This window comes from Fundulus heteroclitus, chromosome 11 (assembly GCF_011125445.2).
Source record: "Fundulus heteroclitus isolate FHET01 chromosome 11, MU-UCD_Fhet_4.1, whole genome shotgun sequence".
NCBI classification, from domain to species: domain Eukaryota; kingdom Metazoa; phylum Chordata; class Actinopteri; order Cyprinodontiformes; family Fundulidae; genus Fundulus; species Fundulus heteroclitus.
The window spans coordinates 5,871,394-5,891,278 of record NC_046371.1 but is presented as its reverse complement, the minus strand read 5'-3'; the positions used below and the strand labels follow the sequence as shown (position 1 = coordinate 5,891,278).

The 19,885-nt window shown below is 38.8% G+C and overlaps 1 protein-coding gene across 5 annotated transcripts in view; it reads left to right on the top strand.

The window, feature by feature from the left end:
• The window catches only part of clip2 (CAP-GLY domain containing linker protein 2), a 58,907-nt gene that overhangs the window by 24,202 nt on the left and 14,820 nt on the right, over positions 1–19,885 (top strand). For 3 of the 5 annotated variants that reach the window (XM_036142783.1, XM_036142780.1, XM_036142781.1), the window contains 6 exons: positions 2,885–3,009; positions 4,679–4,892; positions 8,206–8,403; positions 8,494–8,597; positions 11,181–11,241; positions 18,573–18,623. In XM_036142783.1, the coding sequence (XP_035998676.1) occupies positions 2,885–3,009; positions 4,679–4,892; positions 8,206–8,403; positions 8,494–8,597; positions 11,181–11,241; positions 18,573–18,623 (753 nt within the window). Of the gene's footprint in view, positions 1–2,884; positions 3,010–4,678; positions 4,893–8,205; positions 8,404–8,493; positions 8,598–11,180; positions 11,242–14,438; positions 14,544–18,572; positions 18,624–19,885 lie in introns of all 5 variants that reach the window. The other 2 variants (XM_036142784.1, XM_036142782.1) reach the window with 2 other exon arrangements.

Below are 19,885 nucleotides of genomic sequence, written 5' to 3'. Positions count from 1 at the left end.
ACACAAAGGTTAAAATTTAATAGTTGAAAATTTTTGTTACGACACAAAGCATCTGTTTTTTTTTTAAATAAAACTTTACGTTCTCTGTAATTTCGTTCTAAGCAGGACCACGTGTTATGATTTTTACTCAAATACCAAAATACCAACTTGTGCACTAGAATGTGCACTGAATTATTTTTTATTAAAATTAACTGCACTGCAAAAACAGATCTAAATATAAGTAAAATGTTCTTAAAATGTGTGTTTTTGTCCTAGATTTGAGCAGGTAAATAATATTATGTGCCAATGGAATGAGTATTTTGACCCCTAAAATAAGATAATTAGACAAACTGCACAGATGATGGAGATGAGTTGTTCCTATTTTAAGCGTAAACATCTTATTCCATTGGCAGATAATTTTATTTACCTGCTCAAATTTAGGACAGATACACTCATTTTAAGAAAATTTTACTTATGTTTAGTGCCGTTTTTGCAGTGGGGCCAACAAAGATCCCTTTCCAACAGAAAATCTGACTAATTTGTTCATTTAAAAAACATCATACATAATTTTTTGGCAATTTTTTATTAATTTTTTTGTCCCTTAAGTACTTGTAACTTGACAATTTCGGCCCACATGCCAAAAAGTTTTGGGCATCCCTGCTCTAGGCACTTCCTGGGGAAATGGGCCGTCTGAACCGGCTCATGTGAGACATACATGTGCTCGCCATGTGGGAAAGACGTCCAGCAGCTGTCCTCCCAACAGGAAACCATTATTTCCACTCAGTGATGCGACTTCTCTGGATGTGCTGGGTGGGACTGGTTAACCTCGGCGGGATAAGGTTTTCTCCCCGATGAGCCAGACGACCTGCTCTAAATGAGCAAAACGCTCCAGATTTTTTTGATTCTGCCTCCAAACGTCCCCGTTTCAGTAGTTTTACCTCCCGGGCTCCGGAGCAGCATGTGAGCTACCAGAAAGGCATGGCAGCAGAGTTGTGAATGAGTGCATTGTTCAGCGGTGCAGTACGCTCCTCTTCGTCCCTTTAAGGGCCACATCTGAAAACGCTTGAAGCGCTCCAAAATGACACCTCCCCCCGCCGTTTTGCAAAGCTGCTTTTCAAAAGTACAGATTGTTGCAGTTTTTCATGTTTGCTTGGCTCCTCCTGAGTCTTTTTCTGCGGGGAGAGCAACCAGGACCTACCAACACATTAATGTAGACTTCTCTGCGTTAAGAGACAGTAGAAAGGTCAGGGATCAGATTTTAAAGCAGGATTAGCTTATCAAACAGTATATTATCTGAAAATGAGGAGAGGACGACACACGGCCGTCCAGCTGAAGCGACACAGGAGCAGCAGAGAAGAAAACTCTGGGAATGAATGAGGCATTGTGTCTTTGTACAATTCAAGATCAAGAATCTTTTATTGTCAGCACGTGTTACCGTCGTAACATTTCTTTTGGAGCACACTCGGCGTTGGAAATTAACCGGCTAAGCATATTTTTTTCCAGCCAAAATCTTAATTCTGACTGACTCCAGCTAAGTAATTAGCCTGAGCTAAACGCTAGCTGTTAGCAAACGGACGTGACGTAGCTGCTGTCGTTCTCGTGTCGCGTGTGTAAGCGTTTCTGTACGTTTGTTTTCCTATGAGTTGACAGCAGAGGAACATAAAGAAACTTCCACCCAGATTATGACTGAAAAACACGATTTATTTGCGTTTGCAGCTAGCCCTCTGAATTTTACTCGCCAAACGAAAACTTTACTCACATTTGGCGTCTGCCGAGTGTTAATTTCAGACCCTGGACATACTCCAGCCTAGGTTACACACAGTAAACAGCAAGCAATAAATAAACAATGTGTACAGGTTTTTTTTCTTTTGTTAATTAAAGCATAAAAAACAAAACAGTCTGTAGGGTCTGCTAGGACTCACACCGAATTCCAAAGGTCAGTCCTATTTAAATATGAAACTATGCAATGAACGTTCCTAATAATTAATGCGCAATATTCTTAAACCTTGGCATACAGGACTGTGCAGGAGACTGAGCAGTGACACGTTCCTGATGGTTATGCATTCACAGTAGCGACGTTGTAACGTGCACAGACTGAAAGAAGCTGTTTCTAAGTCTGTTCGTTTTGGATTTGATGTTCCTGAAACGTTTCTACCGATGGAAGAGGGGCAAACAGTGCAGAACCTCAGATCTGTGGCAACACGTCTGGCCCTTCTCTGGATTCATGGAGCATAAACTGAGCGGCTCAGTGAGAACTAAGGCTACACTGCAAAAACGGATCTAAAAATAAGTAAAATGTTCTTAAAATTAGTGTTTTTGTCCAAGATTTGAGCAGATGAATAAGATTATCTGCCAATGGAATGAGTATTTTTACACTTAAAATAGGAACAGATGATCTCTGTCATCTCATTTCAAGTACAGTATATCTAATTATCTTATTCTTGGGGTAAAAATACTTATTCCATTGGCAGATAATCTTATTTATCTGCTCAAATCTAGGAAAAATACAATAATTTCAAGAAAAATGTACTTACTTTTAGTTCCTTTTTAGCAGTGCAGAATTAGGGTGCATGTGAACCAAAATGGCATCCTCTCCATAATCATGTCTGGGTTCTACGTTTTAAAGTCTGTCTTCCTGTGAGAAGATCCAGACAAACCTTTAATTTTACGGTTATTTCTGATCTGTTTATTGCTTTCGCAAGCATCCGTTTTCACTGGCAGATCTGCAGGGTATCGTTTTTATTTGTTTAAAGTCCAAACCTGCCCCGAAAGGAGAGTCTTTTATTTCTTATGCCTTGTAACTTGATAAAAATAACAGCCTCCACGGTGCACCCAGAATAAGAAAGGATGCTCCTGGTGTTCCAGGTTGTCCTGATGAGTCTGAGCGGCCATCTTTGTTTTCCAGGTGGGAGGCTCTAAGATGGGAGTGATACGCTACATGGGGGAAACAGACTTCGCCAAGGGTGAGTGGTGCGGGGTCGAGCTGGACGAGCCCCTGGGGAAGAACGACGGTGCAGTCGCTGGGACAAGGTAAGCGCCAAACGCTGCCAGCTCCTGAAATTCCTCCTCTGAAAGGAAACCAACGGGAAGGATGTAGATCCATCTGTTCAGCTCTCTGCGCTTTCACCAAATCGTCCCTGAAAATCCCTCTGATTAACCCCGGGTCGCGTTTGCTCCATTTGTCAGGCTTGTCTTCATCTTTTAGCTTTTGGTCCAGATGTTGATGAATTTTGCTGAATACAACTTTAACCCAATGGCCCCCTTGTTCTTAAGAAGGTTGTCTTTGATGAAATATCGACATGCTTACACAATAATAACCAATAAACTCCTGGCTCTTTTTGCGCCTTCATAATTCAGTTACATTTTAACAGGAAGCCAATGAAGGGAGGCTAAAGTAGGAGAAATTTGATCCCTCTTGTTGATTTTCATCAGAAAATCCAGCCTTGTCCAGCGTTGAAGTAACAAATGCACGGACTAGTTTTTCAGCATCACCCCTGGACAGAATATTTCTAATTCTGGCAATATTCAGGAGGTGAACAAAGGAAACCCTGGAAACCTGTTGAATATGGGATTTAAATGACGTGTTGGTCAAAAATAACACCAAGGGTTTTTACCTTATTACCAGAGAACAATTTAATGCCATCCAGATTAAGAAGTTTATATTTTAAGATGACATAAGCTCATCAAAAGTTTGGTGTCCTCAATAATAGTTACAACGGCATAACTTGTGTGAATCTAATCCTCGTTAACGTCTGAGAAATAATACGTTGGTAACCTGAATGTATTTAGGATTTTACTTTGCAGCAATCCCTCATACCGAGCATGCATGTAGTGACAGTGGAGAGAAAAACTTCCCTTTAACAGGAAGAAACCTCCAGCAGAACCCACAAAAAGACACAGGAGTGATCCAGGAGTACTTTCTAGGTGAAGAGAAAGTTTAGACTCAGCTCCACCGGTGGCTCCGTCTAGGAGAGAAACAGCTGTAATAAAAGCGGACTCAGTTGCTTTATTTGAGATATATTAAATTATTTTTTCAGGGCAATATGCAGCACTTGGCGCGTATGCATGCGATGTAACTTGAGAGTGTTGGATTAGTTGCTGGATGGATTATGTATTCTAGAGTGACATATTTTTGGTTCTCTGATGTAGGATTTAATCTACAGGGTCAATGTGTAACTCCGTGACTTCTCAGTCTGTTGGTCCAAAGTGGTCTGCTATCAGAATCCAAAACGCAGAGGGAGACTGTTTAAATTTGCGACAGTGCCCTTCAGAGGCACTAAACCTGGAAATTACACTGCAAAAACGGATATAAAAACAAGTAAAATGTTCTCAAAGTTAGTCTATTTGTCCTTGATTTGAGCAGGTAAATAAGATTATCTGTCAATGGAATGAGTATCTTTACCCCTAAAATAAGATAATTAGATATCCTGCACTTGATATAAGATAATGGAGATGAATTGTTCATATTTTAAGTGGAAAAATCTTATTCCATTGGCAAATAGTCTTATTTACCTGCTCAAATCTAGGACAAATACACTCATTTCACGACAATTTTACTTATTTTTAGTTCTGTTTTTGCAGTGTACAAGTCTAGCGCCCCTAGTGGCAAGAAAGGTCTGATAATATCCCACTTTTAGCCTAATATTCTCCACAGTAATCAAATGACCAACAACCCCCGTTCTCCTCCTCTTTCCTGCAGATACTTCCAGTGCCTTCCAAAGTTCGGCCTGTTCGCTCCCATCCACAAGGTGATCCGCATCGGCTTCCCCTCCACCAGCCCGGCCAAGGCCAAGAAGAGCAAACGGGTGGCCATGGGCGTCTCCTCCCTGGCCCACAGCCCCAGCAGCTCCTCCATCAGTTCAGTCAGCTCGGTGGCCTCCTCTGTGGGTGGACGCCCGAGCCGAGCTGGACTGGTAAGACGGCTGCCGTTTGCTCCGGGCTCACGCAGACGCGCTGCTTCTGCATGAGCGTGACGAGCAACGGGAAGGATCTGGTTGACGTTCGGTGGTGTGTGTGTGTGTGTGTGTGTGTGTGTGTGTGTGTGTTTGCCTGCTGCCTTGTAGAGGGTTAAATGAGAAGATCGCTTCTCTCGCGTCTCCGTCAGTCATGAAAATGAAAACATCAGCTTTCTTCCTTGCTCTATCACCAGCGCTGGTGCGAACGCCCTGCAAAGTACTGTATTTATTAACTAAAAATCCCCTCTGGACAGTAATCGGCTTCTGATGCAAAAGGTTGTAGGTTCAAAACCTGACTGGGGTTTGCATGTTGTCCCCGTGCATTGGCTGTCAGGTTAATTGGTCTCTCTAAAAATTGCTCTTTAGGTATAAGAGTGAAGATGCATGGTGGTTTGTCCACCATGGCGCGTCCTTTTGAAGGACACAGGTCCCTCCTATCTGCTCCCTAGGGAAAAAAATAATGCAGGCATCGCGATAGCAACCAGTGACTCAGTAATTTCTGGTTTATTATGGAGCAATTCTCCTGAAAGAGTAATATTTTCACGTCAGGCATGACTTACAGGGATCTTCTCATCTAACTGCAGCACTAGTGAGTCAACGTCGTTAACCGCGCTGCGCTAAACGCGTATAAATCATACCGATTAGTAATTTGAACAATGTTTTTAATTACAATGAATTCCTTTGTTACTAAATTTGATAAAATAGCAACTTAAAGGAAAACATGATGAATTGGTGTAAAAAGTAAAAAAAATTTCTGCACTCTACGAGAGTAAAGCATTTATTTTAGTCATGCTTAACGAAATCAAAGTCTAAATGAGAGCTCATCTCATCTTTAGTGCTGAGACTCGGCGTGGCCCCTGGCAGCAGACTGAAGTAGACGGGCCATCGGAGTATCTCACATTGATTTTAGCTTCTGGTTACACGCCAGCACTCGGACGGAGGGCACGCCCTCCTACTTTCCTTAATTGTTGGCAGCGGCGTCAGAAAGCACGCTTTGTGAATTATCTGACTGATCACCCTGCTGCAGATTGTCTAAAAGCGTAATGTTTGGTCCGTCACGGTTCCATTTAGCTGAGTACTAAAGAAAAGCGTATTTTCTATTATGTGCACGTCTAATTTGTAGGTGCAGAAATATAGATCCTGCAAAAAAAACAAAAAACAGATTATTTATCTCTAGCTGATGGAGGCTATCCATAATCATAAATGAATTGCTTTGCTCACTAAGCATCATTTACTACTGTTTTTTTTTTTTATATATATATATATTCTGTTTTTGCCAAAACCCCTTTTTATTCTCGGTTAAACTTTTTAACAAAACTTACTTTGTGTTTTGCAATTCTGCTGAAGAAGTACAGAAGAATTGCAGAAATTTAACCTTTGAAAAGAGGTCCCTCTAGAGGACAAGTAATATATTGCAGTTTGTAACATCTTCAAGAAATGTGCTGTTAAATAAAAAAAAAAAAAATCGTTTATAGTCATATGCAGTGGGGAAATTCAGGTGTACCAGCAGTAAAAGAGCAAATTTACAACGTAAATTCATGAAATTAGAGAAGTCTGCAACTGAGGAGGGTGATGGGCAAAATGTGCATGAATATTTATGCATGAAATCACCAATGAATTATATTTAAGAGTAAAACAACTGTAAAAAGAGCAGGGATGATAAACAACTTCCAGCTCCGTGCATGAGGCTGATGGGAGACCAGTCCGACAGAGATGATGCTGAATGGTCACCTCTAAAGTCTTTGGTTGTTTTGCAACCTTAGCTTCTTTTCCTCATACGTTTATGTGGTATATTAAAGAATCAGAGGAGAAAATAGGTAGGTTTCAGGGTTTTTCTTTATCGAAGAGAACAACTTCTGACTGACGGTGACCCATTCTGGTCCGCATGGAGCTGCTCACTCGCTGTTAGGTTCCAAAATGTCAGTTTTCTGATCTGTAAGACACGTTACAGATACTGGATCATCCAAAGGCCAGCAGCACAAATCTTTTTTATTTTATTTTTTTTCGGGAATTCTCAGCTTGTCTTCTCCAGACCTCCCAAACAATCAGGAGTCATTAATGAAGACACCTCTGCACCAGTCGTCTGCCGTCCATCTTGTAACTTCCCACAGATTTTCTGTCCGTTCTTGGTCGTTTTTTTGGGAGAGGAGTAGCTTCTTTGTGGCCATCCATGACACTTTCACCGCCGTGCTTCACAGTGGGCGTGAGCTGCTTTTCCCAGGATGCTGTATTTGGTATATGTCAACCAAGTCCTTCGCTCTGATGCCCAAATGATGTTGCTTTAGATTCGTCTGTCCGAGGAACCTTATTACAGAAGAACTTGCCTTTGTCAGTGTTCTCTCTGACAAACTTCAGTCTGGCCTTCATGTTTTTCCCCAGCTAAAGGTGTGAGGTCTCTTTCTGCTTGATCACTTTCATGTCAGCAGCTGCAGGAGCTCGCCGAAGGTCCTGTGAGGAATTATTCAGTCCGGTTTTGGGGTATATTTGCTCAGGGGATCTTTTAATTTTCCTACCAAGCTAAATGTCTGAGTTTAAACAGGATAAAAAACCCCTTCAGAATGCTGAGTCATGTGCAAGGTTGTCTTTTTATCATCATTAACGTGTATTTTATCATGGTATTGTGATATTAAACTCTAATACAACTAGGGCTGGGCGATAAATCGATTTAATCGATTAATTCGAATTTACAATTCTTTAAGATTTCAGTTTTGGAAAATCTGGATTTTATTTTGCCAATACACTCATTGGGTTTCCACGAAGAGAACAGCATGTGATGCTGAATATATGTTTAGGCAAATGTATTGTCAAAATATTGTTAAGTGGAAACTTTTTTTTACCATAATACGAGGTACTTCATTTACTTATTTACTTTTTTTTTTTTAACTTAGTTCGAAGTTCACAAGTGCAGTGAAGCCTGTTCTTAGCTCAATGTGTAATACCACTAGCAGCAAATGTTTTGTTATATTTTAATTGTTTATAATGGCACGGCTGCCATCTTGTTTTACAAGCATGTTTCACAGCTTGTTTTTAGTTGCACTTTGAATTCAGGTCAACTCCCTGACGAAATGCTTGACATAAAGGCAAGGTTTTAAAATAATTTCTTTAATTTCTTTTTATGAAACAAAAGGTAGGAAAAAAATCGATTAATCGGATTTGGTATGATAAAATCGGAGATTTAATTTTTAATCCATATCGCCCAGCCCTAAATACAACACCTTCCCATCATCTCTCCGACGTCTCACTGATGCTCCATCCTCCTTCCCGCTTCAAGCTGACGGAGACGTCGTCCCGCTACGCCCGCAAGATCTCGGGCACCACGGCGCTCCAGGAGGCCCTGAAGGAGAAGCAGCAGCACATCGAGCAGCTGCTGGCCGAGAGGGACCTGGAGCGAGCCGAGGTGGCCAAAGCGACCAGCCACATCTGCGAGGTGGAGAAGGAGCTGAGCGTCCTGAAGGCGCAGCACGTCCAGGTACGGCCGCGGCCCCGTCTCGGGCCCCGCGCAGTACGCTAACGCCCGGTGCGTTTAACTCAGAGTCAGCCGTCTTCTTGGTGTCCCCAGTATGTTGCAGAGAACGAGAGCGCCCTCCAGCAGGTCCAGGTCGTGTTGGCCAGCACGCAGAAGGACAAGCTGGAACTGGCCAATCAGCTGGAGGAGGAGAAGAGGTGATGTCGCTCACACGCCGCGCCGTTCAAAACGAAGTGATTAGAAAGAGCAACCGCAGCCGGTCTGTTCTTGGTCCTTTTTTTTTTTTTTTTTTTTGGTTCAATTTCCCACATTTAGAAAAACACCAACAACGAGCCGAAGGAGGAAGAAGGAACAGGCTAACATTTTTAGTTTGTTACAAATAGGTCAGGACAGGGTTAGCTTAGCTTAGTTTAGCTTAGCTTAGCATAGTTTAGTTTAGCTTAGCTTATTTTAGCATAGCTTAGTTTAGCTTAGCTTAGCGTAACAAATAGTTTAGGAGTCAGAATTTTTTTTCAAGGAAAAGGGAGATTTATTTGTAGAGCACATTTCAGTACAAGGACAACGCAAAGTGCTTTACATGATTAAAACGTAGGAAAATAAAAACAGTTGGAATAAAATGTCGAAAAAATTTAAACAAAATAAAACATAGGAAAATGGAAACTTAAAGCAAATATCAATGATTTTAAAAACAGTTGGACTACAGACTTGAGCTAATGATGTTTCAGTGAAACAGTTTAACTAGAACAGTTAAAATCCTAAACAAATGTGTTTTTAATCTTGATTTAAAGGAACTCAGGCTTTCCGCACTTTCACAGTTTTCTGGAAGTTTGTTCCAAATCAGTGGAGCATAGGAACTAAATGCTGCTTCTCCATGTCTGGTTCTGGTTCTGGTTCTGCAGAGCAGGCTGGAGCCAGAAGACCTGAGTGGTCTGGAGGGTTGATGCCCTGATAACAAGTTTCAGGAGTGAACTTAACCATCTTTGGTTAAATGTTTGTGAAATAATGTATTTGCACTCAGGGCAGCCATGTCGGATTTCGTCAACTGAATTTGAAAAGAAATTCCTTGATTTTCAAAGCTGAATTCTGATTTTAGAGACTTTTTATTAGTAGATTTATTAGAATTAGAACAAAAATGTCCAACTTTTGATTTAGCATTACCCAACTTCATGGGCACAAATAGGAGCTGCCTGGCATCAGACATTTTTTGATGTTTTTTTACCCACTTTTTGACAGTCAGTGATTTACTTATTTTCTGTAATCTGAATATGATGGTACAGTAGGTAGCACTGTGGCCTTTCAGCAAGAAGGTCCTGGGTCTAGATCCCAGGCTGGGGGTCTTTATGCATAGAGTTAGCATGTTCTCCCTGTGCATGCATGGGTTTGTCTGGCTTCCTTCCACAGTCCAAAACCATGATTGTCAGGTTAATTGGTCTCTCTTAATTGCTCTTAGATATGATTGAGTGCATGGTTGTTAGTCCTTCGTGTCTCTATGTTGCCCTTTGATAGACCAGCTACATGTCCAGGGTGTACCATGAGGCCCAATGACTGCTAGAGATTGATACCAGTGACCCTTCATGGAAAAGCAATGAATGAATATATAACACTAAAAGGCAGTGGTATCCAAACTTTTAGCCACACAGACAGATATCAAAAAGTAGTCACCGGCCACAAAAATGGGATTTTTAAAATAATATATAATCTGTTATCTTATAAATGCTGAAATGAACCTTTACATTTTTATTATCTTCCTGCTTTATGATAAATTTAACATGCAGAATTTTAATTTCCCCCAAAAGGCTCTTTCTGCAGCCAAGTACTGTAAATTGTCATATATACTATAAAATTAAAATTAAAGCAAGAAGTTTGGTTAATTAAAGACAAATATGTTTTGCTACACTTAACATTTTCCATTTCAAGGAGATTTTTATTTGTCAGTAAAAGCCTTTTGCTTAAAAAAATTAAGGAAGTCACCAACCACTTTACCCACCTCTGCTGATGTGCAAAATTTGGGCCAAACAAAATGCTTCCTACGGCCACAAATGGTGCCCAGGCCACATGTTGGACACCTGCTGTGAGGAAATGTGATCATATGACTCTAGTAAATGTCTACAAACTAGATCCCTGCAGTAGTTTTTGCATATTTCCAAAAATGGAATTGCAGTGGAATCTGTATTATAGCCAATAGAAACAGGGTGTTATGTATAATCTTCAGGAAATAGCGTGCAATTAAAATAATAAAGGAGATTTGAGTATTTATTTATCTTCATAATGCATCTAAATACTTAATTCCCAAGAAAAAACATAACGTCATATACAATAGTGAAGCAAAATTGTTGAAAAATGGTAGGTTTAAGGTTATGAAATGGAAGAAGGAAAAGACAAAATGGCCAAACATGGGTATGAAATGTCTAAGGGGTGAATCGTCTGCGAGGGTCTTTTAATTACTTTATTGTTCTATGTTTATCCCTCAGGTGTTTACTTTAGTCGCTTTAATCACTCTGCTGAAAAATTATGTATTAAAACCACAAATAGGATGTTGTTTTAAGTCAGGGGTTTTTTCACTCTCAGAGTGAAGACAATAAGCATAAAGTCTGCTTTCATGACGACTGGGTCAAAAGATGTATTTTTTTTTTTTTTAATAATAATAATAAGTCAAGTCAATTACTTGCACTGAGCGGGTAAATTGGCTTTCTGATTGTTCTGTCCTGCTGTTTCGAGTAGTTTAACCTAACTTAATCCTTGGCTTCCCGTTTAACGAGCAACATTTCAAATGTTTACAGGAAAGTGGAGGACCTCCAGTTCAGAGTGGAAGAAGAGTCCATCACCAAGGGAGACCTGGAGGTAATCATCAGCAGAAAATACCCATGCAACTCGTTAACGTTCAGCTTAGCTGTTAAATTAGAGACAATCCTGCTGCTTAACGTTAAGATCCAGTCTTTGGACCAGATAAACAAATTCTATTAAAGGACTATTTGCAGGCATTTCATTTGGGTCAGATTAGTTCAGTTATGTGGCAAAGAAAGATACATTTCCTAGATACACAGCTGACCGCTTTAAAATGTTGCTTTTGGATGTCGCTGGCTTTGCTCATTAGAATTGGTGGCATCTTAACTGTTCATTAACACAATAGTTTAGTTTTAGGGGGGGAAAAAACACTAATATTCCTAATTAGCCTCGCATTGTGTGGAAGGAATTAATGTACAAGAAATGTAAAAGTAGACAGATACAGTTAATGACACGTGAGATTTTAAGGCTGTCTTAATTAAACGGGTAAAAACTGAACGCTTGCTGCACCTCAATAAGAATCTCCTCCGAACTTTAATTTACCAGTGAAAAATTAAAAAGACAGTTTTGTTTCCTTCTTAGAAAGGAATGGTTTCCCTTGGATTATTGGCTGTTTGAAAACAGCCTTTATTTATGGTCGAATGGTACTTTTTTATTTTTTGATGCTGGAAAGAAACCAACAGAACAGCGTTCATGTTAATATGTTTGTGTATGCAGACTGGAAAACTGTAACAACAGCTGCACAAATTCATGTCACAATGCACCAGGAACCTGCACTTCATAACAAGACTCCTACACTGCAAAAACAGATCTAAAAAGAAGTAAAATGTTCTTTGTGTATTTGTTCTTGATTTGAGCAGGTAAATAATATGATCTGCCAATGGAATAAGATTTTTGCCCTTAAAATAGGAACAATTTATCTCCATCATCTTATTTCAAGTGCAGGATGTCTAATTATCTTATTTTAGGGGTCAAAATACTCATTCCATTGGAAGATAATCTTATTTACCTGCTCAAATCAAGGACAAATACACTAACTTTAAGAACATTTTACCTACTTTTAAAACCGTTTTTGCAGTGTACAGACATCTTAAAACCAAAGATCTCCCTGTTTGTGCTCTTTAGTGAAATTTACACTAAAACACACAACAGATCCCAAACCATTTGGCCCTTTTAAACAAAAAGGAAGCCAAAAATCTAAAAGATGTGTGTAGAAAACTAAGTAAATGCCATGATCCAACAGCTTTTATAACCACCTCTAGCTGCAACAAATATGGAGAAAGTTTGGCACGAGTCTTCTTTTTCGACATTCTTCGTAATTTACAGGAACACTGCAAAAACGGACCTAAAAATAAGTAAAATGTTCTTAAAATTTGATTTTTTGTCCTTGATTTGAGCAGGTAGATTATATTATCTGCCAATGGAATGAGTATTTTGTCCCCTAAAATAAGATAATTAGACATCCCGCACTTGAAATGAGACGATGGAGATGAGTTGTTCCTGTTTTAAGTACAAAAATCTTATTCCATTGGCAGATCATCTTATTTACCTGCTAAAATCAAGGACAGGTACACTCATTTTAGGAAAAGTTTACTTATTTTTGGTTCCGTTTTTGCAGTGAACCTGTTTCAGTCTAGCTTCAGCGGTCAAACAAAGACTTCCCATTTTCCCCTAGAATAATATGATAAACAAAATAGTTCATGGTTGACTCGATAACTGCAAGGTGCACAGGGCACGCAGCTGCAAAACAATCCCAACCAGCCACAACATCTCTACTTTGGTTTGTCTCATTCCAGACGTCCTGCGTTCCCGTTAGATAAAGTTTTTCTAAAGCCTTGGTAGCCCATGCAAACAAGTCATACATGTTCAGCCTTTTTTTCCAGTTGTCCTGTCATGACATGTTAACTGAGGCATCTAGACTCTGAAATGAAGCGCTTGGATTTTTCCTTTTTTTTTTTTTTTTTTTTTTGTACATTCTGATCTTGGCTTGAATTTGCTGGAACAAATATTGGCTGCTCTCTGAAAACGTTTTTACTAGTGAATAATAGTTTAGAAATGGCCTAATAACATTTACCAGATTAATGATCAAGGTCTTTGCTGATGTTGTCATATAAAGTTTTTAGAAGGCCCTAATTGCATTTGAAACCAGAGGCAGAGACATGAAGTGAAGGATAATTTGATATTAGCATAAAAGACAAAAAGGTACAGCGCAGCACAATAAAAACAGGACATGGGCCATAGAAAAGGGTAGTATGGTTGTTATGTATAGGAGAATGAGGCATGTAAACTAATCAATCCAGCGGGGAATAATGGGAATTGATGAGCGTTTATACTGAGGGACAGGTGGAGAATGACATTGAATACCGGTGAATCAATCAGGAGATACTGTATAGCAGCAGAGCAGATGGAGCACAGGGAGGCTGAGGAAGGGGAGAGTAATTAACATAAAAAGAGTTGATTAGAGATACACAGAAACCCAGATTATTCTAAAAACACAAGAACAAACTAGAAAACTAAGCACAAAGGAATAAAGCAACAAAGCAACACCTACGGAACATAAGCAACAGAAAATTGGTGAAAACAGAAACACAATGGAAACCTGAAACCTAACACCCAAGGATCGTGACAAATGTCTTCCCTCTTTTTTACATACTGCCTTTCCATGTTGGCCTAATTGTTGTTTGATAAATAATATCCGTTGACTGGTATTACATGTAATTCTCAGTATGTGCATCCTTAGATTTATTTTTGTTAGACGTTGGACAAAATTCAGGCCTCTTGGAGAGGAATTAAACCCGGCAGACTCAGATGTGTATGCTTAGCTAAAACGTCTTTCTGTTTTACGTTTTAATTTTTATTTGATGTGAAAATTTATTAAAATTCAACAGTTTATCCATGCCACAGATCCAAGCTAGCAACTGAGAACCGACTTCCAAGAATACATTTCAAAGAATCTCAAATATTAATGGTGAAAAAATCACTGAAGCCCTCGGTTAATACTTTATTGTACTTTGTGAATGACATCTTCAAACATTAAATCATTAAAGAGGCAGGACTGGCGTCTCTTCTGTATTAATCGGCTATAAAAACAGAATGGGATCTGCGAAATGCTGAGGGAACGAAATCCGACCTCGAATGATCTTCAGCTACGCTCTGATCAAGTCATTCCTCTCTGATCTGCATTCGTCTTTTTCCCTTTCAGCCTTTCCTTTTCTCTTTCCTTTTTCTGTCTGTGTCTTTGTGTTTTTCTGTAGACTCAGACGAAATTGGAACATGCCCACATTCGTCAGCTTGAGCAGAGTCTGCTGCTCGAACAATCGAGAGCAGAGGCGCTCCTGAAAGAATTACAGAGGCGAAGGGTAAAAAGCATGAGCCCGCTGCCTGTGCTTCCTGTCCTGTGTTGTTCTGCTTCTTTGTCAAAGGCATTTAAAATAAGCTGCACTGGTTACAGTCATGTCCTGTCTGCCTTTAGTGCCCACATTTTAATTTAATCCTGAGAACGGCTGTTTATATACTTGCAGAATATCAATTTGAGCTACATTAGCTCTGTAACCGTCATATTATAAACATATTTTCGGTCTGTTTCGTCAACTCGGCTTTTTTCCGTGTATCTAGTCAAGGAATAACCTAATAATAAAGGCAAATTGGTGATTTCAACAATATCATATCATCTATCCATGTATACATTGTCTATATCTGCGTATCCTTACAGGGTCATTCTGGCACCTTTCTCCAGTGGTAAGTTAGCGGGGTATAGACCCTTGACCCCAGTCTGTCATAGGGAAACACAGAGACACATAGGCCAAACAAACAACCATACACACATTCACTCCTAAAGGCAGTTTAGATGTTCATGTTTAGGACTGTTAGGAAGCAGCTGGAGTACCCGGGAGAACCCATGCATGCAGGGGGAGAACGTTCAAACTCCATACCAAACAAATGCAGCAGTACTACCAACCACGCCGCAGTGCAGCCTGATAAAGTATTAATATAACTTAGCCAATCTTAGTTCAGTTTTTGCTTTAGCTTAGCTTATTTTATCTTAGCTTTGTTCATTTTAACTTAGATTTCTTCATTTTAGCTTAGTTCACCTTGGCTTAGCTTAATTTCTTATAGCTTAGTCTAGTTCACCTTAGGTTATCTTATTTTAGCTTAGCTTAGTTCACCCTAGCTTAGTTTAACTTATTTTAGCTTAGCTTATTTTATGTTAGCTTAGTTCACATTAGCTTAGCTTAATTTATTTTAGCTTAGTTTGGTTCACCTTAGGTTATCTTATTTTAGCTTAGCTTAGTTCACCTTAGTTTAGCTTAATTTATTTTAGCTTAGTTTGGTTTACCTTAGGTTATCTTATTTTATCTTAGCTTAGTTTACCCTAGCTTAGTTTAACTTATTTTAGGTTATCTTATTTTAGCTTAGCCCAGTTCACCTTAGCTTATCCTAATTTATTTTAGCTTAGTTTAGTTCACTTTAGGTTATCTTATTTTAGCTTAGCTTAGTTCACCCTAGCTTAGTTTAACTTATTTTAGCTTAGCTTAGTTCACCCTAGCTTAGTTTAACTTATTTTAGCTTAGCTTAGTTCACCCTAGCTTAGTTTAACTTATTTTAGGTTATCTTATTATAGCTTAGTTTAGTTCACTTTAGGTTATCTTATTCTAGCTTAGCTTAGTTCACCCTTGCTTAGTTTAACTTATTTTAGCTTAGCTTAGTTCACCCTAGCTTAGTTTAACTTATTTTAGCTTAGCTTAGTTCACCCTAGCTTAGTTTAACTTATTTTAGGTTATCTTATTTTAGCTTAGCTTAGTTCACCCTAGCTTAGTTTAACTTATTTTAGCTTAGCTTAGTTCACCCTAGCTTAGTTTAACTTATTTTACCTTTGCTTAGTTCACCTTAGATTACCTTATTTTATCTTACGTCATCCTAGATTACCCACGTTTACCTTGGCGTATTTTATCTTATTTTATTTTTGATGAGACCCCCCCCCCCTTTTTTTTTTAATGAATGAATGATTTATTTGGTTGATACGTTTAGATCAAAACATCTCAAGATTAAAACAAGTAGTTTTTACTAATGTTATGTAATTAATCTTATTTTTTATTACCTTGTCTTATTTTTGCTAATCATGACCAATTTCACTTGTTTGTCTGATCTTAAAGAAAACAAAATGTGATGTTTTTAAAACTGCAATGAAGCTCAAATCTATTCTTGTTGGTTTGTTGGGTCCTTTAATTTAACAATTGGAAATGTGAATAATATTTTTTGGTCCTGTCATTTTCAAACAAATCGGTTTCAACGCAAGTATTATTTTTTAAAACTACTAAGTAGGCAACTGATTTTTAACTATATTTGACATATCTTTTATATGTGATTGTGTGTGCTTTGTTTTTGAATTAGTAGACGATAAAACGCTGTCTTGAATTAGCTTAGTTTGGCTCATGTCACTTATTGCTAAGTTAATTTAATCTTGGTTTAATTCATTTTACTTTGTCTTTGCTTAGCTTATTTAGCGTTTCCTGAGCTCAGTTTTACTTATGTACCTATCTTTAATTTAGCTTGGCTTAGTTTATTCTATTTTGGTTTAGCTTGCTTAGCTTTTCTTTTCAGGAGTAAATTTAGCTTAGCTTAGCTTATCTTACTAGCTTAATTTTAAATGGCTATTACATAAATATAAGGGCGATAAGAAAAGCACAAAACAAAAGTTTTCTCTATTTCTAAGTTTCAGGTTTCAGTTCCCAGCATTTTGTGGCTGTTGGCAACAGATTTTCTTTATTTTAACATATTTAATATAAGCAAAATTGGGACGACTGAGAGAAGGCTAAAGCACACAAACTAAAGGCCGCTGATTTTAAAATAGGTTTGTGATAAGATTTATACCCCTGCAATGGCACTACCAAGAAAATATGTAACTGTAAACGTATAAATCAGAGCCTGAGTGAAAAGCAGGGGATTCTCAAAGATTAGCAGAAATATTAGCTGACAGCTGGTGGCAGTCTGGAAGAAAGACGACACTGGAAAAGAGGTTAGAAATGTTTAACAGAACTCATCTTCTCATCCGCAGAGAGACTTAATGTTTTCAGGACAAGGACGTCTGTGGAAAAACAAAGTGTTCCTTCTCTGTTTCTCACTGTTGCGCTTGCTGTGTTTTTAAAAGAAGGTCAATGTGTGGATTGTGAAGCGAGGCCAGCCGCTGTCAGACACAAAAATAGACACCATGTATTCTAACGCGGTGGATTTATCGGCATGTTTGCGTCGCCGTGTAATTGTAGAAATCAGAGTCATTAATAAATTGCAGAAAACGGGTCAGATGGTGAGCAGAGAAATTAGAGCTTACAGTGAATTGGGGCTTTTTTCCTCTTTGAAACCACCTTCTGCTGGATGATTCCAGCCTTCCAAGATTATTCCCGGCTACACCGTTACAGAAAACAGGGGCTTTTGCACCCAGTTTTCCCATTAGAAACAACCTAATTTTGCTATAATCAAATGCCACCTGAGGTGACCCACATTAAACATTTTACTTTAGCCTGAAGGGAGTCAGGCGCTCCAAATCTTTTTACCCCACAAAACACAGCAAGTATTTTGACTGAATTTTGAAGTGGTTGAGGATTCTTTCAAAGCACATCCCATCTCTGCTGGATAAGCTATATACATTATATTCTAATTTATTTCAGCTTGTTGCGGGGATCAGATTCCAGATTTGATCGTTTCCTTTGTCCTTTCGTAAAATAAAGCTGGACTTACCAATATAAGCTATAAAACAAAGTGACACAATCATATAACAAGCAGACTGACATCTTTATAGATTACTTTTAATATGCTGTCTAGGATGAATATCCTTTCGCTCCACAACCATTTATGCACTGCAAAAAGGGAACTAAAATTAAGTAATTTTTCTTGAAATTAGTGCATTTTTTCTTGATTGGAGCAGGTAAATATGATTATTTGCCAATGGAATAAGATTTTTGCACTTGAAGTAGGAAAAATTCATCTCCATCATCTTTCAAGTGCAGAATATCTAATTATCTTATTTTAGGGCTAGAACTACTAATCCCATTGGCAAATAGTCTTATTTACCTGCTCAAATCAATGATAAATTTACTAATTTCTAGAAAATTGTACTTACTTTTAGTTCCCTTTTTGCAGTGTGTGTATTTATGTAGTTTCTTTAAAACTTAAAAGTTTGTGGCTGATTCTGGGACAAATCCTAGAGACAATTTGCATTAATTCCTGTGCACTACCTTAACATGCTGTGCTGCACCTCCCAGTGAGAGTCTCATTAATTATAAACTAGTAGTCACTCCATATACTCATCGTTTTCATTTTATTTTTTATCCTTAAGGCTTCAAAGACAAACAAAACACTTTGAAACGCTTCATTCCTGCTTCTGTCAACAGGGAAGGCGCAGTCATGTTGCAGGATCCTTGAGGTTGGGCAACAGAACCAAGGTGAAAAAAACAAAAACAAAAAAAAAAAAGATTTCATCTTGTTTTTGGCTTTGATCCGCTGCTGAGCTGTCTCAACTCTCGACTTCAGATGCTCTCGGCGACATTAACCCCGCACAGATTCTTCTCTCTCCTTGCTTCCTTCCTGTGTTTCCGTATCGGGGGGGTAAAGTTCGGGCGAAACAGCGTAAAACTCTGCGCTCGGCCTTCGATCACACGGTTGTGCTGCTCGCTGTGCAGCAGGTCCTCAATCTTCTTCTGGTTCTGTTTGGATACAAGTGTGTGTGTGTGTGTGTGTGTGTGTGTGTGTGTGTGTGTGTGTGTGTGTGTGTGTGTGTGTGTGTGTGTGTGTGTGTGTAGGGCAACGCTTTGTTGCAGGTTTGTTGGCTTCCTCACGTTTGCTTGGCTGCTTTTAGATAATGAAAATATGGCCTTCTCTCATCTTCTGCTTCTCTTGACTCTTGCACAAAACGGACAGCGACACATTGATCATTCGTTCTCGACGCATTGACTTTAACGTTAATGTCTCTCAGCTTTTATCGTCCTGCTGGTGCCAGTCCCCCCCCCCCCCTGTATAACGAATATAAAACAAAAGAGTTCAGTTATGGCTGCCAGGAAGGAGACCGTTGGACGCATCAGCAAGATTTTGACACCAGCGATGAAAAAGACGTAAAGCTCACTTAATGAGTGCTTTTACATTAATATGGAGGAAATTTAGCGGTGTAAAACGTTGCTTTAGAGTCATAATCCCACAGAAAATGATCACCTGGTGTGCTTTTAAGCGCCTCCGGGTTCACTGTTTTGGATTGCAGCCTGTAAACGGGCTCTTAATTAACCTCGTTGAGGAGCAGCAGAACGTCACATATAAGGCACAGTTCCCCTCAGGAGACAAAAACGCTGGTTAAATGTTGTATTTGCATTCACACTGCAAAAAGAGAACTAAAAGTAAGTCAAATTTTCTTTAAATTAGTGTATTTGCGCTTGATTTGAACAGGTAAATAAGATTTTCTGCCAATGGACTACGATTTTTGCACTTAAAATAGGAACAACTCATCTCCATCATCTTGTTTAAAGTGAATATATCTTATTATCTTATTTTAGGAGTAAAAATACTAATTCCATTGGTAGATAACCTTATTTGATTGCTCAAATCAAAGACAAAAACAAAATTTCAAGAAAATTTGACTTACTTTTAGTTCCCTTTTTGCAGTGCAGTTATTGTTTTTTGGTCAGTTTGCATATTTGTGCCTCCTTTTCTTACGCAA